The sequence below is a fragment of the Dromaius novaehollandiae genome, chromosome 8 (assembly GCF_036370855.1).
Source record: "Dromaius novaehollandiae isolate bDroNov1 chromosome 8, bDroNov1.hap1, whole genome shotgun sequence".
Taxonomy (NCBI): domain Eukaryota; kingdom Metazoa; phylum Chordata; class Aves; order Casuariiformes; family Dromaiidae; genus Dromaius; species Dromaius novaehollandiae.
In genome coordinates, this window is record NC_088105.1 from 21,615,840 (window position 1) to 21,642,806 (window position 26,967).

At 36.5% G+C, this 26,967-nt stretch overlaps 1 protein-coding gene across 5 annotated transcripts in view; it reads right to left on the reverse strand.

The window, feature by feature from the left end:
• Positions 1-11,235: 11,235 nt before the first annotated feature.
• PTBP2 (polypyrimidine tract binding protein 2) overlaps positions 11,236-26,967 on the reverse strand; it is a 54,719-nt gene continuing 38,987 nt past the window's right edge. For 2 of the 5 annotated variants that reach the window (XM_064515877.1, XM_064515878.1), the window contains 7 exons: positions 22,695-22,890; positions 15,774-15,928; positions 14,267-14,300; positions 13,747-13,839; positions 13,132-13,348; positions 12,952-13,029; positions 11,236-12,795 (listed from right to left, as the gene is read on the reverse strand). In XM_064515877.1, the coding sequence (XP_064371947.1) occupies positions 12,663-12,795; positions 12,952-13,029; positions 13,132-13,348; positions 13,747-13,839; positions 14,267-14,300; positions 15,774-15,928; positions 22,695-22,890 (906 nt within the window). In that variant the 3' untranslated portion in view covers positions 11,236-12,662. The remainder of the gene's footprint in view (positions 12,796-12,951; positions 13,030-13,131; positions 13,349-13,746; positions 13,840-14,266; positions 14,301-15,773; positions 15,929-22,694; positions 22,891-26,967) is intronic. The other 3 variants (XM_064515876.1, XM_064515875.1, XM_064515874.1) reach the window with 3 other exon arrangements.

The following is a 26,967-nucleotide window of genomic DNA, read 5'->3' on the forward strand; positions in this document are numbered from 1 at the left end:
GTCCTTAGTATGGCTATACTAGTACAGACCAAGAGTCAGCCATAGAAAAGAACTATATTGTTTAACAGTATTTGTATGCTGTTCATTTTAATCTTGGACTAGATTTTGGAGTTTACGACAGATCTCCAACTGCTTGGAACACTCTTACTTTCTAGCCCTTGAATTTATGCCTGTTCCATACAACTGGTCATAAAACAATTCTACTTGGAGTCTTTTTGGTTTTTTTTTTTTTAAATTCCTTATGCATTATATGAAATTCATAAAGTTCCAAAGCTTTTGTAACTGAATTATGTCAAAAGATCAATTTTTTTAATTGCACATACCATGTTCTGAAGTACAGTCTCTCTCTCAGAATAACCACAGAATCCAACTTAATCCCTAAGTTTTTGCATTGCAACTGTTCTAGGCTACTTCTTTCCAAGATATTTAAACTTCAACGAAATAGCTTCATAAAACAACGTTATTCTAACCAATTCTTTTTGCCCCACTTATTATCCCAAAAGAGATGCGTCACAGATTAAGGGCAGGAAAACACCACCAGATTTACTAGGCCTGGTCTGTATCATTTTCCTTCTGGTTTCCTCTTGCTTCTCTACCATTCTGTACAGCTACCCCCTAAACCTACCACCCTTTTACAGGGTGGCTCCTTTAGTTCAACAGTTTTCTCTTGTAGCACATGAGACTTGGCATAAAATTAATCCATACAAGTTTAGTTCTTTATCGTCGTAACTTTTCTCTTCTAAGGTTCAGTCTACTTATTCCAGTTTAAAGATGCTGTATACTTCTACTCTAAAGGACAGAGCTATTAATAAACTACAGAAGTTTAGTACAGGGACTACTCTACGATCAACCCTGCAGTATGTAATCAGCCGTAAGTATGACACTTCTTGCCACCTTTACTCTGTCTTTTAGTTACAAGCAGACACACTTTTTATACATTTCTTCTCCCCCACCCTTATTTTCATCTATTCCATGAGAACCTCCATTACTGCAGCTTCTTAAACTGCTCTCATAGTATTGAGTCAATTTGGTGAAACAGCTTTATTTTTGACTCATTGTCTTTGACAAGCTAGATCAGTCTGTGTTAATACACAGTGATTTTGTTTCAACTAGAAATACCATAGTATTTTACTTTATTCATTTCTACATAATATATGTAGATGCATGTGCACAGCTCATAAAAAGTAAATATTGTGGTTATCTGTTATCATAAAACAGTAAAAGCCTAGCTCACGAGGCACCAATTTGTCTTTTTCCTCTTAACACAGCAGCTCACAGCACACATCCGAAACATTTCTTTGAGTATTATGGCCTTTACAATGTGACAGACATCCCAGAAAACAAGAAGAGCCTTTGCCTCAAGAAACTTACAGTATATGTATCAGCACAACACTATCGGGGGAAAACAAACATCATTCCCATCATGATTAATAAGGAACTAACACATTCTTTCAAAAAAAAGCATCTCTGGCAACAGAGAAGAAAAGCACAAGAATCCCACTGAGACAACCACCAGAGACTTAAAGCGCCAGGAGAATCCTGCTTGGACCTAGAGTGGCAGAAGTTCAAGAAAAGCAGAGGACTGAATAAAGGCAGGAAACAAAACAAACACTGTACAGAATAAATCAGCATCCCATGAACTCAAAATGCATCATGAAAAAAATTTTTTTCCTGCCTCAATTGAGGAAAAAAGGCAGTGAGAATTTAAATCATTTTATTCAAGCCAAACATTCGCCATTGCCCATAAAACTGATATAATTCACCATTCCGGCAGCATGTCGTGCACAGTTTCAGAAGACGCTGTCGCAGATTTAAGTGACACGTTTATTATGTTATTATGTATAAGTTATATCTATGTATAATATATTTTACTAACTACTTATGTCTAGAAGCTAGCCATGCTCATATGGGCATTTAGGTCAATGAACACCACAGCATATATAGCCTAACTCCTAGAGCTACTTGGTAATTTTACCATATAGCATGGGTGCCACTTTTGCCAAAATCTACACCAGTTCAGCCTTCAGGGCTGGTGTAATTAATTCAGCATAAGGTATTTTAAAGCTGAGGTTTTATTACATCTTAGCTGGTATCTGGCTTCCATTGAGGCAGTTACTGTTTTCTTCCCCCGCGCCGAGGGATATGCTCCCTCACATCAACTCTGGCTTTCGTTTAGTCTCGTTCACTAAATGGCAGAAAAATAACATAGGGCAAGAGGGGCGCTGGCTTTTCTTGGCAGGGAGGTGGCCAACTTTGCAAGCTGAATCATCTTATTGAGAGGCAGGTTAGGCATAGGAGCTGGCACAAAAGTCACATAGCCAAGAAAGGGAAAAGCACAACTGATCCCTTCAATAGCAGCAAGCCGTAAGAACGGCTCAGCTGTAAGTGAAATCACATCCTGATGGATTCCACACTGCTGCTTGTGGTGCAAAAGATGCATCAGCAACACATTTGTATCTACAACTTGATGGCTGTACCAGCAATAGCATCAGGGGAGAGAAGAAATGGGTTAGGTTGTTAATATCAATAAAGTGACATGACTACTGTGTGTAGCTAAACCCTTCATATAAAACAATATTAAGAGAAAAAAACATAAGCATATAGTTTCATTAAGTTTTTGATTTATTAGAGTAAAACTTCCTGCATTTTGCTTAAGGAAGTTTAAGGAATCTGGTAGTTGTAGTGTATTAAAGACTTTAAAAATCCAATTATCTAACTAACAATTTTACAAGCATCAAGTATATGCCTTTGCCTTCTACTTATCAGTTCCTATAAACCCTGCAGTTTTACCACTACAAGATGAACAAGTTAGCCATTTTTTAGCATCATCATTCAGCAGTTATGAAAATAACACTAGGTTATCACAAAGTTGAAGGCAGTAACAACCAGTGTCGCATACATACAGATATGTAGTGGAGAAGACAAGTATTACTCCATCAGATTAGCCTTCCCAAAGATCAGACATATCATACTGAATTCACAGAAGCCTGTAATATTTTAATTACCAATAAACTACATCGACTTCTAAATACCCTGAACACAGATAAGTCTGCAAACTCATGGAACTCTAAACTAATGTTAAAATACCTTATGTACGAGGATCATTAGGAAAGCTGCACATTTCCTAGAGAGATATCTTGGCAATAACTCATTTCCAGTGATAATAAAATGACTTAGATGACCTATCCAGTAGAAAGAAAATCATTACAACAATGAGGCAATATCAGGGATAATCATCTAAGCACATGCAGCAAAATCAAATTTGGGACAAAGCTGACAATCAGAATGTTTCAATCTTGTAACTGGTCCCTCTTTCTTATTGCTTAAAATGATCACAATGAAAAAGTGAAGGTTAAATGTTAACAACTGAAGGGCATTTTGACACTTCATAAAGTTACCAAATAGAGATCCCAGAGGAAGCACAAGGAATTTAGTAATGAACTTGATACCTCATATAAATCAAGCAATTTAAAACATCAGCTCTTTAACAGTTTAAGGAGTTGCTAGCATCTCTGAATAATAAAATATTAGCAAATAGGCATTTCTGTTATCTGACAGAAACATGCAACTCAATGTACAAGTACTCATTCAACTGATTCACAAAAATATGTTCAGATTTTATACTATCCATCATAGTAACCTGAAGATTGGAGGGGTTTTTTTTTGCAGTTACTAATCCACAAGAGATTCTAATAAGAATCAACAGTTTGCTCCCCATCAGCTGAACTCAACAGTATCTTAGATAATTTCCATTAAGTGTATCACATAGCCTAGCAGTGATATACAGCTCATGTCCATAATACTGCTTGACATTAAAAAAACTTTAATTGCAAATCCATTTTTGACATGAAAAAAAACAGAGAATTAAAAAAAGGAGGTGGAACATTGGTTGAAGCTAGCTGAGAAACTGTACAACTCCGAGCCCACTTGCCCTACATGTATTGTCACCTTTCAGCTGATATGTGCAGAACAGCTCTCAGCTACCATCTCCTGTCTGGAGAGCTACTGTTCTTATACAGAAATTCAGTATTTACCATCATTTTCCTCTCAGTTTTCTTTCTCTTGCTTATAGAGTCATTACATCTGGATGAACTTTTTCTTCTCCCTAGAAGAATGGCTTTGACATGGCAGACCACAAGTCTGCAAAAAAAATAAAACACTCAGCATTCAGTAGCAGTTGCCTAGATACAACCTCCTAAATGGCAGAAGTCTAGACTCAGTTTTTTCAGCAAGGAAAATTAATGCCGATTGTTCCAAACTCTATTCCTACTGAAAGTTCATCCCTACCCTATCTCAACCCATACTAATGTGATATTATAAAACAAGCTGCCAGCTTATTATAGAGGCTCCAAGTATCAACACCTTACAAATATATTAAACCTTAGAAATCTTCGAAAGGATATTATTGAGTTCTACCAATGTAAGTGTAATTAACATTTACTAACAAAAGTAGGGGACTAACAAGTATAACTTTTTTTAAGAAAAGAAGGATTAAGAATAATTCATTAGATATATATTTTAAAAATTAAAAAAAAAAAAACTGTAAAGCATTTGAAGAGCTTCTGTCTTAGTGAAACAAGGATGCTGACTGCTCAGAAATCCAGCAGGTGCTAAATATCAAGCAAACCTGAAAGTAAGTTAATGAACAAGATCCAAGGACCTCCAATATAGGAACCCTCTCAGAACAGACTGGAGAGCTCCCAGATTTCCACGGCTACTCAGTTTCTGAATCTGAAATCCTGAAGTGCTCAGAGTTCTCATTTCACTCTATAACATGCACCAAGTTCTGAAATCTCCAAGGCAACTGGCTATGGCCACAGAAAGACCCCAGAAACTGAGGAAGAGTCCAAAAAACCACTGATCCTGCAAGTCTTGGATGCCTAGAAGCCTACTAGGTGCTCTATATAATCACATTTTGCTCCTCTGTGACTTCTCACAGAGGAGTTCAGGTTTTTATAACACTGTGCACTTGCATAGAGTACAATATATTGTACCTTGCACTAAATAAGCTTACCAAGCAGTGCTAAGTGTACAAGCTGGCTGGATACCTACTCCCAGTGTAGGAAGAAAGTCTCTGTAACCTTCTCTAGCTATGGAGGAACACTTTGTATATATTATTTCAAATCCTCTTGAAAAATCTCCCAGATTTATGGAATCCCCTCCTTCAGAAAGTGAGGGAGCTGCTATAGACTTAAAGTGGTAGGCATTAAGGCAGTTATATTAAAAAGGGGTATATTACTTCAGATTAATAAAAACGCAAGTTTTCAGTCTTGCAAGATCTGGAATCGGAGTTGAAACATGGAATCTCTTTCTTTAGGACTACATATTCAGACCACCTATGCAAAGCTTGTGGCACAGCTTATAAAAAACTAACAAATAGTCTCTACATTCTTGTGAAAAAAGTTCTGTTACTTTAACATATTTAGCATATTTATTTGTCTGCCTGTTGAACCATTTCCAAGTGACCAAAAGAAACCAGCAAATAAATGTTTGTTAGTAAGAATACTGGTATTTTATAGAACTGCAGTTTTACCGAGTAACTCCAGTCACTTGCTAGCAACAACGGGTTGTGATTTGGTAATTCTCCCACTGTGACAACTGAAAACACATCCCTTGGTGGACCAAAGTTTGCTGCTGCCTTCCTTAAGCAGGTATACCACTGGGTGGGGTGGGGATTAAGAGTTCATTCACAGAAATGCAGAAGCACTTGATGTTATCATTCTTTTGCAATCAATCAGATGTGCAATGCATTCAAACTGTACCCACCTATGACTAACAGGATGGCACCACAAACACCATCATATTCATGAAGATCTACCTGTAAGGAAAAGGTCATCTGCTATTAACCATATATTACTGAAATTACACTCCAAACATGAGGTTTAGGTACATGTAACAGAAATTTGAAGATAATCAATTTCTACAAACCAAACTTGGCTTAAATTACAGCAAGAGACTTAGGTTAGGAAGTTTTTTCTATGGTCTAACAGTCTGCATTAGTGCATTGCTATGCTTACAGACTAAAGAAGTTGTTTAGCTTTAACCTGTTCTTTGAATTTCACAAGATGAGACACACCTCTACCCAAATTGGTTAAGGTTTAGCAGAATTTGCCTGAGAACTGGGAAATGAAAACAACCCTGGTCTGTTTTCTGTAACATTGACAGGAAAGATATTGACTCCATGTGAACCTGTCTCTCTCACCACCCCCTCCCAAAACCAAAAAAAGCACACATTGAAACACAACCCCTGTTCACAGAAAGTACCCAAACTACCTTTAGTACCTGAAAGTTAATGCTCAGACCACAAAGCACAGCATGCTGAAGAGTGTTTTGTTGGCACAGCACTGGGGCTGTTCACTTGCTGCAGGATTGTCAATGCTTTAAAGCAGCAATAAGGCTGGCATCCCACCACAGGTAACAAGTCACTGATGCGTGTGAGCTGCAGCTGCCAAGAAACCTCTCGCGCCTCAGAAAAGAGCAAGCTAGTCCAGCATGACTTCAGCTGTAGCTGAGATCTTCAAAGGATGTTGATGCTGTGAGAGGTAAGCCCAGGGTGTTAGGGAACTGAAAGGGATGGGACCAGGCCAAAGGACAACAAGGCACTGGTCACTCTGTAACTTAAGTCTGCAGTGTTGCATGGAAGGCAGATGGCCAGAAAGCTTCCAGTAGACAGTTTGGGGTTTTTTTTGTTTGGTTTGGTGGGTTTTGTTTTTTTTTTTTTTATTATTTATTTAAAGAGCCCTGTTCACTAACTTGTATCACTTTTCATGAAGTCTAACAGATCTCTTACTGGTTCTCACCAGATTGCCCTATGTAGCTCCTTGGCAAGCCATCAGTATCCATCACACCAAGGTACCCTGAGATATAGCCTATCCTAGGGCTAGAGGCCTCAGGCTTCCAGTTTCACTGGCTTCCAGGGATGATCAGTACTCATCCTGGGAAAATGAATTTCCACAGCACTCTGCATGGAATCGCTCATCTCCTACATCTCTGTATCTGCTGAGCAGAAGTGACAAAAAACAATTACCTCAACAGCTGTACTCATTTTGAGCAGACTTGTTTGTAAACTAACAGGAAAACCTCCGCCCACAAATTCTCTGCTCACCAACAGTCCTTTAAGGGCTATTCCATGCACAAAGGGAACTTAGAGAAACCTACTGAAGCTCCCTCAATACTCCTCTGTCCAGCACCCCTCCCCCTGCAACACATCCTTTCCTCCAGCTTCTCCTGCACTATTCACAGCATCCTCACATCCATCACGCCTGCTACCTCAAATTGTCACCTGCCTGAGACACAGAACTATGCATGTGCTTGTCACACAATCCCTGCCAAAACAGAAGGGAAAGCAGCTTATTTGCTCCCTGCCTGCCCCACAGTAGAGTAAGGATTTCTATCCAGCAAGCCAACTAATCATCATAAAAACAGTAACTTAATATGCAAGACCTCTGCCCCTTTATCAAGTTTGACTGGAAATGGACCAATGGGTTCAAGAGTGAAAGGGAGGAGAGAAGAGTCATCTAGGGAACAGGACATCCACATGAAGACAGTGCCATTATGCAAGTCTCATTTTCTTCTGAAACTGGGCTAAAATTCATAAAATATGCAGAACCACACAATGATATGAATGCTATTTTGAGTTACATTTTTTGGAAGATATTTGAGCCAAATCACATTTAATTTGTATTTTCCTGAGGAAAAAAAGTTCTTTACTCTTCTTTTTCTGCCTCCCTGCAAAACAAATCATGAAAAGATACAGATTAAAAAAGAAAAAATACATGCTGGAAACTTTAAAGCGGGAAAAACAAAGCAACATACTTATTTCTCCCCTGACCACCAAACTGAGTATGGAAGAAAATTCAGTTAAACATGGAAAAAAAAGTTCAGTTAAACTCAGAAAACCACAGAGAAGATAAATTGCACAGGTATATTACCTTTTTTAAGGTGAAAAAGGAACTCACTGGATGGTCTCTTCAAGATGGTTTGCAAAAGGAGACTAAACTCGTGTGTATGTACATGTATACAGAAGTATATGTACTGTACAGGTTTTCAAAGGTCAGATTAGGTAGTTCTCGATAAATGCTTACACTAAAAGAAAAAACAAGTTAAAAATCCTCTAAACTTGTTGCATACAATCCCTCAGCAAGGCAGAAACTATCACTGGTTCTAGCAGACTAGCTCTGGACTAACAGAATAATTTATATTAGGTTATCACTCTTTAGTCAGATTATTGTAGTCCACTGAATAATTTTACCAAAGCCCACAAAGTAGAAAATAGCATGCCACCTCCTCCAGTTTCAGAAAATCACTCTCCCTCCTCATGACCTGTGTTGATGAGTATTGCACTAGCATGCTGCAGCTGCTCCCCAAGAGAGCAGTAAGAGAAATTTTGAAGATGATTTATAACCAAGACCTCAGAGCCTGAAAAAAACGTACCTTTGAGCACAATCTTGACCACATTTACTACTTAAATAACCCTTTCTACACACACTAGGATCAGAAGAGATAGGACAGCTTTCCTGGGGTGAACAAATTCTCTCTTGAATAATTTGGCAAGGTTGAGACTCAGAATTTCAGATCATCTCAGTTTCTGGAATGGAATAAGATCTAATAGATACAGACTTCAGTCTCATCCCTACAAAACAAGATCCAATTTCTCAGAAGCTCTGCTCACTGTAAAACGTTTAACACTCAAAAAACAGTTTCTTGAGATGGACTACTGGATGTATATATCTGTTTGCAGAGACACAGACCATTTATTTCTTTTTCTAGTGTGCCAATGGAACTATTTATTATCTAAGCATAGGATTAGACAAATTATTTGGAGTAAACTACAGTATGAAATTGCAGTGCCTCAACTACTGTAGATAAGCATCTGCATTGGTGTTTTCATGTTCTAACATACTATAATAAATATAATGAAACTTATAGTGAGTCAAAGGGAAATTTTATAAGATAGCTTATGAAACTGTCAATTAATGTAAAACATTAAAAATGGTAATCTACAAACAGTAATATGAGCTGTTAATCCTGCAGGGAAAAGGTACCTGTTAATAACATGCAAAATCACAGTTAACACAAATACTTTAAAGGGCATTCACTTAAAGCTAGAATTTTTGCCACAAATTTTAGTCAGCATTCTATAAGATTTTACTTATAAATATTGTATTTGCTAGTAGACATCTCCTGATCAAACCAACATTTTTGGACTTATCTAATCAATGTCATTTTTCATTAGAAAGTAATCTAACAATTCATGAGCAGTTTCCCCCCTCACACCCAGCAGCCACAGTGCTTTCTATTAATGTCAAAATACTACAGTTATTCCAAACTCAATTTCCGGCTTTTAGAATATCAACACGCCTATGGTGGAGTTCTACTAACATAATTTGAGAACTTATTTCTACCATATCTAAGAGGTTACTCATAGTCTTTGTTCTTAGTAAAATTCTAATATTAATACTGTTCTGCATTTTCACATTCTGAAGAGCTAAAGATAAAACAGAAATTTATTTACATTTTATAACCACCAAAATGTCCGAGTCGCTATTAAAAAAAGTGCTCTTCTAGCAATTAGGGAAATAAACTTGTATTTTCTGAGGAGGTATCATTTTAAAGATTAAACATCAATAACTGAACAGTGATTTTCTTTACAGAGTTCATTAATAACACTTCCATGCTATTTATGACCATCATTGCTTTTAATTTAGAGTGATATAAATATAACCTTATAATGAAAGTTCCTGAATTGACAGCAAGTCAAATTCAATGCACATTCCTTCCCTTGAGTTCTCGCCACAGAACTTCACGGAGGAAAAAAAAAAATATAAATACCTCTTTAGAAAGAGATAAGCACAGCAACAGATGAATAAGTTTCAGTTTTACAAAACCCCTATATTTGTAAACATTCAAGCATTGCACTTTTAAAGTTATTTCAACATTATACACACGGTAATCACTCTTTGCTATCTGATACAGATATTTTAGAGTGGAAATAGTTCAGCACAAGCTGAACTGGTGGAGTGGTAACTTCCAATTCATAGTTCTATTTGAAACATGCAAGCACATTTTGACACACACTTAAAGAAACATGATACATTTTTACTTTTAAAAATATAGGACAAACTATCACAGGTGAAAAACTTAGACCACCCTAGTAAGATCCTTAACTGCTGTTCAAGTCAATGGGGAGACAGGCATCTCAGTGCCTTTGGGTGTCCGACTCTTGCGAAAGGACATGGATTCACAAAGTTTCATAAATGGATGAAACTAACTTTCCTAGTATTTCAGACTGAGAGATAACTGTGATACCTGAAGAAAAGCTTCTAAGTCATACCCTCAGTGTATTTCTGATACAACAAGTAACTGCTTAATGCATTTTATTTAGCGAAGTGACAACTAATGCAAGCCCCCTAGGTTATACTGTGACCTCTAAATAGCTGACAGCTATTTATTGATTTGAAAGCCAACCCAAAGAACAAACATCAGGTCAGAAAGTAATCTGACATCAATAAATCTCCAGTAGTTGTACTGGAGAAGCGACAAAAAAATGCTTTATATTGAAACTCGATAGCTTTTACCAATGTAATGCAGGATCATACAGTTGCTCTTTAAAAGGGACTGTGTAGAAATTTTAATCCTATTCATAATGGAGAAAAACCATCAATCATCAGCTCAAAATAGTCTGCAGAAACACTTTAAAGTGCCAAAACACTTTTTACGTTCATTTGGACATGTGTCTGAAAATGTGAAAGAACCTGGTCTAGAATAGTATGGCCCACTGGTCCAATGTTAACAACTTTTGTTACTTTAGCCATGAGTGTACCGTATGATTAGTAGAAAATCTTTAGCAGACAAAAAATGAAAGATGAAACTGCAGCAAGAGAGCATGGCAAACCTGAGAGATCTATTAGTGCATAAATCTGCTTAAAAACTAAAAGATAGAAAGAGAGAGCTAACAAACTACAGTAAGAGTTATGTCTTTAAAGCAGTAAGTTATATCAGGGTGGGAAATGTTTAATATGCACATATGCCTGCAAAGCCATTACTATCTTTCTGAAAATAAAAAGCCGATATTCACAGCATCAGATTTACGGTAAAAAGCTGTAAGATTATAATTACTAATATTATGCTTTTCCCACCCTGGCAGAGAATAAACATGAATTTAGAAGCACAGTAGAAGTGAAAAACAAAGAAGAGAAGAGAGAGAAAGCAGCAGAGAAAGACAGAAAAGGTGAATACAGAGCTACAGAAGTGTTTATTGAGCATGCTACAGAGGTAAGCAGAGTACACATAAGATGAAATTAAACGACCGTCAAACCTCCCAACTTTGTTAGAAAATTAATTTTTAATTGTGCCACTTTCAAACTATACTGAATTTTACATTTCTAAAGATGTAAAAACTCAACTAATAGAAAATATACATGACCATTTTTTTCTACATAGATAACAGAATCTATGAATCTTGAAACTAAGTACATCAATTTCAAAAAGTATTGGTCATTTAAACAGAATCAAGGTAACAGTTCAGACTGACAGAGAACTGTTTTCAAATTAATTTGATCTGTAGATTCTGAGCCATGTTTATAGTAAAGTCAGATCAATTTCTAAATACAAAATATTTTGAAGAGATTTATTAAAACTGAATATTACAATGCAAGGTAAATTAAGACTAAAGGCACATAAACTTTGGTCCCACCTGGTTGTCAGTTTTAGTAAACTGCCACAAAATTTCCTGCAAATGTTCTTCCTCATTGAAAAATACATGCACCAGTTCCTGAACTAGCTCGACCAGTCTGTACATGCTCAGAAATCCACAACCATATTCCATATCTTAATTACAAACTAAAGATGGTAATATATATTTAAATGCACATAAGTCATGTCAACTTCAAAAACATCTACGTAAAATATTCAGCCACAAACAAGACATTACTTAGTGCTGACACTTATATGATACATCCCACAAGAGTGTGTACGAAAAGGTTAAGATTCCACAATGCTTTTCACGTAGGGCTCAAAGTCACAGAAGTCACTTTTTGTCCTTTAAGAAATTAATATTCTATACCTTGTTAATTTTAACTAATGCCTACATTCATAACTGAATCTAGACCAGAACCATGAAATACAAAAGGCAAAAAAAAGAAAGTAGCAGAAATCAAATACGTTGTTTTACTCCTTCAGCATCTTATCCAATTAAAAAAAAAGTGACAAACCAGCAGATAAAGAAATCAATTCCAAGCAGGAGAAACAAAAGCTTAACCTTTTTACACACCCCTGCCTAAACATATTTAAAATTATCATGTAACAATGTGCCCCAGACAACCAAATTTGTTTTTACTAGTTATGCAATTCTGGCAATACTAGTTTTCTTTTTTAAGGCACGTATGTCAACTAAGTTGAAAAACTGTGGGATTAACTTGAAACCTTTTTAAACAAAGTGATGATTTATCTAAACAACAGTTGAGTAACAGCAGTTAGTATCACTGCTTTAAGATTTTTTTTGTTTTTTTGTTTTTCTTTTATTTTTTTTTAAACAACCAAGGAATGATAACAGCATGAAAAAAAACCCAAAACAAAGACAAACTCTGGTCCCCACTTTCCTGAACAGTCAATAGGTGACAATACCGAACAACGCAATACACCCTCATTTTCAATCTGCCTTTTTAAATTGTTGATTTAGAGAAAGAAACTCTCAGATGGTGATTTTCTCCAAGATTGTAATTGTGAAGATCAATCAAAGCCTGAATAGCTTCTTCCACTGTTGACATCTGAAGAAGTGCCATCTTGTGATCTCTTCTGAAACAAAATAACAGCATTAGGAACTCAAACACCACTATGGGATTTGCTCCTAACATTTTCGATCCTCTACGCGCATTTCTTAAGACATGCTGTAAAAGTGCACTTATAGTTTTAACAGAAGACTGCCTAACAATGTACAGAAAAGTTACTTACTGAAAAAATTTAAAAGCTTTCACGGTGCCACCAGTGTTACCAAACAATGTGCGTAGATCCTCTTCTGCTACTGACGGTCTACAAAAAGAAAAAAACCCAACACATAAGCAGCAAATTATTAGTGAATTTGGTGTGCTGTGATTCACATTAATGCTATTAGCACTGACAGCCAACACTTACGGAATATTAGACAGATGAAGTGTTGCAGATGGAGGGAATATATTCTGAAAGTTTTTTGAACCAGGTTTCTTAAAGCGATGCAGAGGTGAGTTACCAAAATCTTTAGTGAGCCCTTGGTCATCAAGTCCCTCTCGAGGTAGTTGTACTGTCTGATGTTTGGAAAGAGTAACCCGAATAATCTTTCCATACATTTTTTGTCCATTAAGATGGCTCATGGCTGAAAAAAAGACAAGAAGCTTACTCAGCACAGTCTTACTTTTTCAGAGCTTGAAAATATGGTACATCATACATAACTCTGCAAACAAGAAAAAACAAGAAAATCAGAAGGTCAGTGTGCTAAAGGACTGTAATCAAAAACTAAGTCTGGAGAATTTGGGCAAGTATTTAACTTTAAACAAACACCTCCATGCGTGATTCAGCACTGCTGTCAGAGTCACTTAAGATACTGTACAGAGCTTTTGGAATACAAGTGGATGCAGTAAGATTCTGTATCTTGGAGGAAACCAGGATACAAGAAATTAAAATTATGCTATGTAAAATCAGGTAAACAAAACATGTTTATGTTTATCAAATACTTAAACAGACTAATTGGAACAAACAGAAAACTAATCTTACCCAGCTGTGACTGGTTTCCATCAGCCATCTGTATAAGAGCACTGTCTTTCTTATTGTATAAAATCTTCACACGCTGCACATCACCATAAACACCTTTTCAAAGTCAAAGGTAATCCAAAAGAAAAAGTTCATTTTAAAGCCGGTCAACTCAGTAATGTATTTTGACACATCAATGGAACACTCAGACAGCAACAAGATCACTCACTCGAACTCAACACTCTCACAAATGAATAAAGGAGATAGATTTTGAATAGTGAATTTTGAAAAGAATAATTTCTGATAAACCCTCAAAGCTATGTGAATGATATTAAATTAAAGATCATGCAAAATATATTAGCATGCATTAAAAGAAAATCTGTGTCTATGGAGAGTTTTAAACAGCAAAAGAAAAATAGCAAAAGATTTACTGTTCAACTTTAAGCCAAAGTGCTAGCTACAAATAAGAATTAAGGTGAAACAAAACAAAACACAAAAAAAAAATCAAATCAATAATAAAAGTATAGTGCTAACAATAACATACCGAAGAGGGTAAACAGACTTTGGGGCGTAACCATCTTTAGAAGGAGAGAAGAGCAAGCAGCGTAAGACAAGAAGAGAGAAGAGTCGAGGAAGAGCGAAGATGAACAGATCATCCATAACGAAGGGTGGTTCCCGCAGAATGGTGAGGTGGTCATGGATCATGGTTTCAAGGCGGTTAATTGGGGCAAGTTGGTCCGAGGAACATTTTGTTCAAGCACAGAAGCATGAACATAGGGAATGAAGACAGGGAACATAGACAAAGACAAGGAGAAAAAGGATAAGACAGGGACGGGCATGGGGATTTGGGTAAAGACGAGGAAAGGGAAGGTGAACACAAAGGGAAAAGGATGAAATGGGGAAGGGAAAACAGCAATGCAGAAGAAAAAAATAAGGAAGTGGGGAACAAAAAAATAAAATATAGGTCAGTACATAGGAAATGCAGGAATTTGGTCAGAAAATGGTTGGTTTATGTACTGTACAAGAAAAACTGAGTAAAATGTAGTCACCCAAGACAAATATGGGTAAAGTACATTCATATCAAGAGTAAACTACAGCATTTCATCTCAACATGAAAATAAATTAAAAAAAGCATGCAATAGAAACTTTAAACTTCAAACTTTAATTGCGTAAGCATGGCTGGTTATGAAATGCAGGCAAAAAATCTTTCAAAATGGCACTCTGATCTACACATTTTAACATGCAAGACTGTGGATGACAAAGTAGTACGAGATGATAAAATAAGCTCAATGATTTATAGGGACAGAGGCCAGTCAAAAATGGAACAGCTAGACCAATACAAACTTCCCACATTTCATACCAGCTTTCACAGCCATCAAAATAAATGTAAAGGACAGTAAAAATGCAAAACTAAACAAACCCCTTTAGATTTCAGAGTTGGCAAGAAAGATACACTTAAGGTGAAAATGCTTTGTCACTTTCTTTTTTTAATAAAGACAAATGAATAACTGCAAAGAAAAAAATTACTAAGAGAGACTGGAAGAGTGCCTCGTCAAGATCTTTGGGAGAACCTTCAAAGAAAAATGTGTTAGAGTAGCTCACATATATTAAGACATTAAAATGTGAGATAAAAGCATGAAATGAAGAAGCAAATAACTAGAAGAAACAAAACAGAAGTTGTAGTTTACATGATTATAATTACAAATGAAAACATAGCAATTATTTTGTAAAAAAATAAAAATTTAAATTCAAGTGTCAAACATGCAGTATTTACCACATTTTTTCTTAGAAAAAATAGGTAGCTGACTATCAAAGGACATTCTAAATCATTAGCTACCTGGGAAAACAGAAGTATTTAACAATAATGGCTTTAAAATTAACTTTGGGGTAAGTACTAAAAAAAAAAAAAAAACAAAAAAAAAACAAAAAAAAAACAAAAATACTTTGAGCTTAAAATCCAGACGTAAGAGGCAAGTAGGAAAAAATTAAAATACTGTCAGATGAAGTGTGGCTAAACAGGGAAAAAAAAAAAGTTAAGTTGTTTCACTGACCTCTTCATTTAAATTGCTAACCAGGAGGACTGTATTGCCACCAGCTGAGACTCCAGGCATTCCCACACGGCCAGCAGCAGCAGCAGCAGCTGCAGCAGCAGCATTTGGAATAGCCAAAGGACTCAGAGCTCCTGGAACAGCTGCAACAGGAAGCCCTAATTTTAAAATAAAGCATATTTTACGAAACACACACAAGTCGTTCAAAAAAAGTACCTATATCAGCACAAGTGTTGCCTACAACACTCTACAAAGCAGGTCATTCCACTGTTCAAGCTGTTCGATGATTTGTGAAATAGATCATTAATAAACAATGAAGAAATGTGAAATAATTTTGAATCAAATCAACTCTCAAAAAATGGAAGAGATGTAAAAGTACTCTTTCTGATTAAATGTTCTTGTGCACCAAAACCATTCCCATTGTACTCCAAAATATTTACAGCATCTAGCTTATCAAAATGGTCTAAAGCAAGCGTTGATCAAATCAGTAACATAAACACTAATTATGTTGCCTGCATCATAGCATCCTTATTTTACATCACACAGAGGTAGTCCACACTTGAACTTGATGCTTCAGGCTAAACATGTAACACTGAGCTGGTCAAGTGAAAAAAACTAAAAATCCCTCATAGCCTTCGCATAAATGAGGTAAGGGGGCAGTTTTCTGAAATTCAAGATTCAAGGCAGCACCATACTGATAACGAGGCTTTTTCCAGTTTGATTCCCTTAAGCAGTACGTTACCACTAACTAGACCTGCAGCCATGCTGCTTCTTGTTTGGAGGAAGGTCAGATCCCATAGAGAAATGGTACTTACTTATGCAGGTTCTGCCCTGTCAAGCCACTGAAGCACTAGGAAGCGTATGCTACTTCCAGAATCTGTGAAAGGTTTGTGTGATACATGTGCACTATACATAGTTTATACAGGAACAGCCGTATCACATTTGACCAAAGTTTTATTTGTACATTTTACAAAGTTTAGTAAAAGGATATTTGTATAGTAAAACATGTAACAGCCAGGAAAAAAAAAAAAGAGCTTTTTAATTTTCTGCTACTGCAACTGGCCTCTCAAATTTCAGTATTTTGCCAAAACTTCTGATGTTTATCTGACAATGCTAACCTAACACAACAAGAATTTTTGACCAGTCTTCCAGTATGCCCACTAGCAAGCCTGAACATAATCTTTATACGTTGTAGCCAAGATGAGCTTTCCTTCCTACATTGTGTTATTTTAAAGAAAGTCAAAGGGAAAGCAAAATTCTTTGGTTTCAGTCAATGATCAAGTAGATAAATTTACTGATGAATATAGCTACTATTCAGAATATTCCCAACCTTGGTATCAAAAGAGAATGCATAGGAAAAACAAAACAGAGGTGGTAAGTATGGTTATAAAGTTTATTTAATTTCCTAAAAAAGATTTCCCTCTTTATTCCAACTCTTCAATAATGCTCTGATACAGCAATTTGTTAAAGTAATTAACAAATTGAGATTTTGCTGGCCTGGACAAACGACCAAAGAAAACATGACATCCATCATTATTACTTTGTGCTGGTGATTAACAGTATTACTGATGATTAAAAAAAAGGGGGGGGGGGGGACGACCACCACACACACCCTACAGTGCCATTAAATAAAGATATGCTTTTGGAAATTATTCCATTAACTCCCTGTTCAAAGTAGATACAGAAGAACAGTAAACATCCTATGAAAGGAAATCAAAGATATGGAAAGCTTTCCTATACAGAGTTTAAAAGATGGGAAATGTTAGTATTCAGGGGTAAAGCCAGAAGTATAGAAAGTACTGAATAATGAGAAAATCATTTAGGCAGCTTTAGTGATCTCTTATGACAAGATAAAATAAAGATCTACTTGATTCAAAAGGCAACAACTATGATATTATTATTATTTGTGGCATTTTGCAGGACTGACTACTAACCAGAATGGAAAACCTGTCTTCCTCCCATCCATTCTAAAAACACATTTAACAAGTGTTGAGAAAATATTATATGATCTACAGAGACAACAGCCAGTTACGTTAAATAAGCAGAAGAGAGACATTTAACATGCTCCATCACATAAGCCAGTTACTAGCTACATGAGGGTTAAGGAAGACACCCCTTCCAACATGTATGTTACTGTATGATCATCCACTACAACGGCTTTCACAGGTCTTCCAAAGAACGTAGTAGTACCAGTAGCTGTCACAAAAAAGATAGCAAATTAGACAGAACATCGCTAGCCCAAGCATAGCTGTTACTGTGTTTCTCAAAATCAATTCTGCATGAAAGGAAAGTGAAAATATTTCACTGAGCTATATACATATGTATAATTGTAATATATATAATAATGTTATAATATAATGTAATAAAGTAGTAATAGTTATGGGCTACATACATACACATATTAGTAAGACAAACGTAACAAACATGATGTATATTTTACTTTTACATTAAAGCCCAAGAATATAGCTCCACTTTCCCGTGAAAACAATTAATAAGGCAGGCAGTTAAAGAAAGCACTCCCACACAAGCAGCAAAGACATTTATTCTCAAAATCACACTGTAATATACAGGCAACCCTGTGAATATCACACTCAAGTCCTCAAAAAAACAACTCTGAAATGCAGTTATGTTCTAAAAATCGTATTTTTGAAATGTAATTCAAATGCTATACAGGTCTTTATTTTGTACTGCATAAACTGACTTTTCATGTTTATTTTCCCTCGGCTACTATAGAGGTCATATAGACAGAATAGTGAAGAGTGACAGTAAGGTATGACATATGTCCACCGGAAAGGAAATAACTTACTTTATACCAGGTCAACAGCAACCATTTAGGTACAAAAAAAAAAAAAAAAAAAAAGCTAAGATACTAGAGCATTTCAAGCTTTTTAGTGCAACTAAGCACCTCTCTCTAGCCGCAGAAGTTTTAAGGTAGTAGAGCATTTTTAGGAAAAAAGGAATTTAGAGATACCTGGTGAGGTTTTTAGGGCTCTTTACATACTTGGGCAGAGCATACCTAGAGTAACTCATGTTCTAACAAGCAAAATTCTTCATAGAATTAGATTCTCTAGAGGATGTGTTCTGGTCCCGCTGAAAAAGTTAAACCCAAAGATAATTCAACACCGTTCATACAAAAATATTTTCAGTTATTATCCTCTAAACTAGATTCATTTAATAGGAATTTTAAGAGGAATCAGTGGAAAGTACTAATAAAGAAAGATTAAGGATGACAGCAAGCAATAAAGGTGTGGGAACCGTAACCACAACAGCACATTTCCAGCTGTAATATTAAACAAATATCATAACTGCAAGTATTAATGCGTTAAAGCAGTTTAATGACAATTTAAAATAAGCTTTTATTTAGCATGTTAATGTTGGTCCAGTATAAAGCAGTTGCTGTTTATTTAGAAATTTCTTTTAGAAAGATCTCCTGTACCTTTTTTTCACCTCACATATGAAAGCCACACATATTCAAAACAAAACAGAAATTTCTATTAGTGATTTCTTCCTTCTTTCAAAAGGAAAAAGGCTCATTAAAGAAGTGTCCAATTTAATCTCATAGACTTCTGATCACTGAGTTTCTTCACAGCAGAGAATGCAGTATATAAGTGAGTAATAATGCATCCGGACTAAGATTATCTATTTGGATATCACATTAACTGATTACACAGCGCACAAAGACTTCATTTCTTGGAGAGCTTGGAAAACTTACACACTCATAGAAAAAGCAATTCTTGTTCTGTATATTTTTACAGTTTGCCATTTAGGCAAGTCAAAAATATTTTTAGTAAAGAGGATCAATTAGTATTATGATTACTACTTTTCAACCAACATGGTATTTATGATTGCAGGACTTACAGGAAAATATTTAGAAGTGTTAGCTACTTTATCAACACAATCAACTGGTATTAGGAAGTGTTGTCAATAACTATTTTAGCTTCCAACAATTATACCTTAAGAGGTTTTTGCTTCTTCTGGATATTAAGAAAACTAAAAAATATTATATGCTTTTTTCCTAGCCTTTCTAGGTACTTTCCCTCAAGGAGGGCTCAACACAGCATGTCACTTTTTTATACCTCTCTAAGAGCATCTTTTTGCATGATATCTGAAGCGCAAGTTACTAATGCCATTTTAGTAATAAAGAAATTAAAGGTATGCAAAAAGCATAAGATAAATCGTTATGTGCATTAAAACTATAAGCAGTAGGAGTATTCTCAAGGTGGCCATGTGGGACTGTGACTGATGAAAATAAATTCAGTGACCAGTCCTCCTCTGAACTTCTTTATGGCTTTTTGTCAAGTCACCACCACCTTATTGTTCTGTTTCTTATACTTAGCCTGAAAGGTTTTTGGGGACATAGCAGATTCCTTTAAAATGCCTGCACAAGAGCCAGCTCACAAAGCTTCAAACTGTACGCATTACCACAATGCATCGTAAAGTTACCATACCAAATAACAGGGTTAATTCCATCCAAAGCAAACAGAGATGTATTGGTTTAGCAGTCATGTAGATCTAAACACCAAGACTAACATATTTTGCCACTAAAACTCCACTCACACTATTACATTAAACCTAAACCTCACTTCTGACATATGAATTACAGTATATTGTTAATAACGCAAAAGAAAAAATGGCATCCGAGTTGTACAACCCTCCAGCACACAATAGCGTAAGCTTATTAACGGAGCCAAAAGTTACACTGGAGTCCTCACTACATTTTCTATCCTTTAGTGATCTCATTGTATACATACACTCAGAACAGCTATAACAAGAATTTTAACAATGCCACAGATCCAACTTATGGTGTTCTTCCTGAGCATGCAGAGGAACCTGAAGAGCAAATATAGCCAGCTTCCTCAAGTCCCTTCCGATACAATGAATTTTTTTGAGTAAAAACTAAGTATGACATATCTGTACAGCTCATCAAAATACTACTGTAATTATGAACTCCTTATATTCTGGAAGCATAACAATGTATTTAAACTCATCATTTAACATGATGTATGTACTATTCTAAAAAATTCATCTTTTGGCAGCACAAAAAGCAGGGGACAGTAAGGAATGAAAGTTTGATACCTCACAAGAGTACTAAAATTGAAAACCCCCCAAAAACACAGAAATACATCATTAAGGCAGCTATCACCACCAACAGATGGAAAAACAGTTTAAATGTTGTTGCTCATCACTTTACCAAACACATTAAGATATGACTGACTTCCCTGATGCTCAAAAAATTAATAGCTGCGATGAAAGTTACTGCTGTCATATCAATCTCATTTTCCTACTGCTTAGGAAACCAGTACATTTGAAAAGGTCCATCCACAGAGTGATAATTAAAATACCTAACTGGCAAATATGAGTGGTATTATCATAATTTTACTAGCAAAAACCTTAAAATAAACAAAAAAACCCCCTAATCTGATTAAAATCAAAACATTAAGAAACCTACATAGTTTTGTAGGGAAAAGTTTACAAGAGCATCCAAGTAATTTACGAGCTAAAAAACTCTGGGTACCTAGTTTCAGGAGCTATGAATGTCTCCATCTTCAGAGACTTTAGATACTTACAGTATTTTATATTTTCCCAGGTACGACTCTCCAAAACTTCTACTGTAGCTACACGTGATGCACCAATTTGCAAGTCAGCCTGGAGGATTTGTAGTCAAGTATTCCAAAATTTGGAAAAAAAAAATGGCAACTAGATACAAAGCGTTTCCTTTAAAGGATCTGATTTCTGATAAGGGCAAGTATAGTGCAGCATCCAGCTAACCTTAACTACCATATTCAGCCTTTCCTGTGCTCACTTACTCCATTTGCCGCATACCTTCTAACTTCTTCAACAAATAGGGAGCAGAAGCCTTTCTTTACTACATAACTCTGACTCGACCCAAGTCGGCCCATCTTGTACAAAAAACACGGCATGAAATTTATGTTCCCCAGAAGTTTTCTTTAAAAGGAAAAGGGGAAAAAATGGAGAAAGAAAAAACAGAAAAAAAGAGATTTAAAATGAGAACAATGATCACAAGATAATACACAGGGTCTTGTAAAAACCATGAGATTAACTGTGAATACTATTAAATATTTAAGGACAGGTATTTTGACCAAAGAAGAACAACTTGACAAAAGGAGCTGTAAAATTTTAATTTATCAAAATTCATTACATAAACCTAGAGCATTAAATTCCCCCCCCCCCCCCCAAAGCATGCAGAACATGCTGAATTAATTACTTTACTAATAGCCAGAAGATATGTTTATCTATATACTGCTCAGGGCATTTCAGTTACTACTTCTGATGAGCTCCAAAGCTGACAGGATATTAGAACTCGCGTACCATATGAGCGCTAATGTATAATAAAGGGAAAAAAAAAATACACACACACAAAAACAGCTACAGATTTTTTCTGTTACTTGCAAAAAACAGTGGCATTTTTTTTTAAGCACAGAACAATCTTTCTTCATTGAAGGTAATAAAATGGTGTTTTCATAATCTGATATTACAAATAAGGACCTTAAGTCTGTTCCTAGTGAAGTTGTTAGCAAGAACACAATCCGAAAAAATCAAACCTCTGTTACAAACTGGGCTAGCAGAGTGGACAAGGTGCACCCAAGTAGCAGTCGACTGACAGGAACGTATGAAGGAAGGACAGACAGAGGTGGGGAAGGGAGGGAAGCAGAACTAACTAACCTTTTCCTTATACTCTGTGCATTTGCCTTCTTGTCATGCACACTCTCACCTATTTATGCAGGACTTCTACAGACAATTGTGTAATGGTGTTACCACAATTCAAAACACAATGCAGACTGAACCCTGATGGGACCTTTGGACACTATTGTAATTTAAGATGCTTAATTATTACAAAGATTAATAAACACTTTCATCAAGTGACTTTGGAACACAGAAGAACAATGTCAATGTCAGTCATACCTAGAAGTGAGGTCTCCTTTGCAAACGCTGCAGCAATAGCTGGGTCCAGAGCTGGCTGTCCATCACCAGATGGAAGATCAGGACGAGTGTAATCCCTGCTTTTATCATTGTTGTACTTAACATTTAAATTCACCAATTTGGAAAAATCAATCCGGAGGGTACAGCAAGCGTTATAAATATTTTGACCATCTAAGGCCTGGAAAAGGGAGACAATTTATTTAAATAATACACAACACAGGTTGGTTACACAATATATATTTTTTTAAACAAAGGTCAGCACATAGATATTTATTCATTTAACTGTCTCGTTTAAAAGCAAAGATTAAAATTCCATTAGCCTAAGCTTAACATGATTCCACTTGATGTGGAGCTTGATATTTTACTTCTCTTACCTTGAAACTGTTTATGCACCAAAATGACAAGAGACATTTTAATATAGTCAAACTTAGAAGTTAGTCTGTTGAATTTAATTAACTTGTATTCCACTTTACAGCTTTAATGCAGATAAAATGCCAAGTCGATTTCTCAGAAAGTCAAAATCACACAAGCACTCTCCGACAGAAGGATGACCAGAGAGAATATCAAAAAATCTAGACTCAAATACCACATATTAGAAGGCTATCTGTTGAAGCAGAGTATTCACACTGTTCCTGCATGTTTTTATTCTCCCTTTAAAAGGTAATTAGTGCAGAAATGTAAAGAAAAGTAACATTACCTTCTAACCTAATTTTACTTACACTTCTTAAAAATTTCCTATTTGCACAATTAATTAGTACTTCTGAATTTACGCCTATTCAAAACAGAATTCATAAGGCCCCTGAACACGGCACTCCTAAGGGCATATGAAAACACTCTCTAAAGAGGTCCAATTATAAATGTCTTGTCTGTATTTACTATAAAGGTGAATCAATGTTTTAAATTTCTCATGTTAGAATTCCCAAACACCGAGACCAGTAACTGCTATTTTCTGAACAGAAGTCATCTCACAACTAAAGCACTACTAGCAAACTAGTCTCATATCAAACTGATATAAGCTGAGTTTTAGTCCATCTGCATTTCAGGTGTACTTTTCTTTCACTCAAAGCACTAACATCTAAATATGAGAAATAAAAAAAATAGAAGTTTCTAACTAGATTGTTTTACATTTTTAAGAAGTGTTAGGAAGTGAAGATACAGCTCATGTTAAAATCAAAATCCAATCAGTCAAATCATTCTGTTAAGTAAAATACTATTTTATATACACATGAAGGGGTCGGGGGGAAGGCTTGAAAATGCTACTACTTCTGGACCTGAGCTAGCTCCTGCAGAGCTAGCTTGGTTACATCTGCAATGTACTTTCCAACACGTTCAGCTTCTGGTACAACTTGTTATTTTGAGCCAAGCACTACACAAACATAGCATGCCTGCAGGGCATGGAAGCAACAGCTATTTTCATACAGTGATGCATCTGGAAACTCAACATCCTGCAGACACACCCCTACTAGGTCAAGACCAGCAAGGTTGCCCCTTCCTACAAGATGTATTATCACAGTTAACACATCACCAGGGCTCATGAAATTGCTTGAAAGAATTAACACCATTAGCAGTCAACATACAAAAACTAAGTCAGTGAGTACTGTCAGAACTCTCTAGCACTGGGAAAGTAAAATATAAGGAAAAGTAAATATTTTAAAAAAGATGATCTAGACACTGCTTCAACAAATACTTGGCAACCAAAGAGAAATTCCTATGCTTGAAACTCAACTTAAGCAACACTGCTTTACACGATACATGCAAAGCAAAATTTAATGCCCCGACTCACAGAATACAAGCTAAGAATGTAATCTGTCAGGTGGGGGGGGAGGGGGGGAAAAAAAAAAAAAAATCACAGAAATAGAATTTGCTAGCTCTTTTATACATAGTGATAAAGCCCAATCCAAGACTCCTCTAGTGGCCGCATCCAAGAATAATTTCAATACTTACGCACATACAAAAAAAAGTATCTCTCTTACCTTCTAAAATCCACTACAACATGCATTAAAGGTAGCTCCAGTTTACCCTGCCAAAGCTCACGCATTGTGCAAGATGTCATCGCCATCAAGAAAATAACCATTTACATAGAGAACTCTGGATATGAACTGGACTGAAAGGAAGTGCCCACTAGTTCTGTCCTAGTCACAGGAACACGCACACACACAAAGCTCAAAGTCTTTAAAATACAAATCAAATGTCATGTTTTACTGCCATATAGAATCTATAGACACATCAATTTATGGCAGGCAGAAGAATTAAGTTGATGGAAATCTTTATTTTAAAAGCAGTAGCAAACCAAAACACTACCCAGCTTTTAAACTGGACACTGTCTAAAGAGATCCACGTAAGTAATTAAAACTTCACATTGAAAAAGCAAAAAGGCTCAAGCCCCACCTTTCTGAAAAACTTCAAAAAGGCTCCAAGTACATACTAAAGAGTACTGCACAGAAATCCCTTGTAGCTGGGATTCGGGCTGTCTGAAAGAAGCTCCTGAACTGGAATGAAGGGAAACACACTGGCTCTAAACAAGCACTTCGCCATACTTTGAGGAAGACTCCCTGCAGGTTAAAAACACCCCACCACCACCACCTCTGCAGTAGCACCACACCCCTCCAGCAACACAAGAAGATTACTAGCAACTGGAGTTTTTCCAAGATTAACCGTTCCCATGTAAAGTCACAACTGTGCACTTCATGAGCCCCTTGTATGGCAACAAAGGGAAGTGCAAAAAGCCCTTAAGCTTGTCTCAAACAGACATCTTTAAAAACCTGAGAAGGCAGAAGTAGTACAATTAATGAATGTACACACAGATACCATCTCAAGGAACCCTAGTTACTGCCAAGAAACCTCTCTTTCTTTGAGCACTTCTCCATACACACATTCACATCTGGCACAGTACCCTTCGCCCCCTCCATGCCAAGTGAAGGAGAAATATCGCAGTACCCTGCTACAAAATGAGTGCATCGTTCTTTGTCGCTTGTGACAGAAAAAACATGAATTAAGAGCTTCAACAACAGAACTATCAAAACTTGGGTCACCGTGTTTTACTTAGAAGAGAGTGTGTAAAGATACCAAATCTTCTAAAATTCAGTAACAGTCGCTAGCACCTCCCTTTTGCTACTAAGTTGCCTCTTCTTGGACTTTCCCAGGGAGGTGGGGGGGGGGGGGGGGGGGGAGGAGGGATTCTAATGAGAGGTTTATCTCCTGCCAAGAGCTTTTCAGCAGTTGGGTCCCTGAAGATGGTGATTACATGAGCATACAACAAGCACACGAACAATTAAGAACATACAGAAGACCAGCAGAAAAGGGTGGTAAAAAGAAAAATCCCTTTCTCAATTCAGGCTGATGCATAATCTAGAGTGGCACATGCTTGAAGTGACAAAAAGAGTGCATAAGCTCAACTCCACAATACAAACATACTAGCATCCTTAGAAGATCCTCTACAGCCATCAGTTCTTTTGGAAGGCTAAAAAGTTGGCACCTAGAAGTCTGTGTAAGGCAGTGATTAATTGCTGCAAAAATGCTAAGATCTCCCAAAGAACAAAAGAGTATCAGGGTTGGCTTCAGCTAGATGTTATCAGCAGGTGATGAGGGCAAATCAGACATAAAGGCCATCAGTCAAGAATCTAAATCCAGTATGATCTGAGAGCCCAGTAACTTTTTATGTGAAGAGATAAAAAACAGTTTTCCAAGTGCATTCAGTTCCTTTGTCTCCAAATTACTAACTGCACTGCATGGCTCCGCATCAGCGATGGTGGTTAAGGAAGGGAGCAAGACAGAAATGAACAAAATCAAACCCTCAATGTCTGTGCAAGTTCCAAGACAGAAGAGTTGGCTGGAACAAAGCTACTTGTCAGCTACTACTGTAGAAGCATTCAAAATATTCAGAAAGGGTCCTAAAAAAAGTCACAGAGCTAGAGTCAAAGATACTGAAATCTGTCCATACCTTAAGGGAGCATCTTTCAGAGAGGCAAGAATGAGCAAGAAAACCTAACACCACAGAAAATAGTAGCAAATAAGCAGGGAACTCATAAGGATCCAGAACAGACCTATGGCGCAGCTACAGACAGTAAAAATGGCCATACAGGAAACAGCAAAGAAATGGAGGTCAACAGCACAAAAAGCAAGGCCCATTTCTGCAAGAGTCACATCAATCCACCCTCCTTTTTCGCTCGTAGCGACCAGGAGCATGGAGAGATGTAAACTATTGACTGACAAAAGATCTCACAGATTCAGAGCTGAAACAACAAGAGAGAGACTG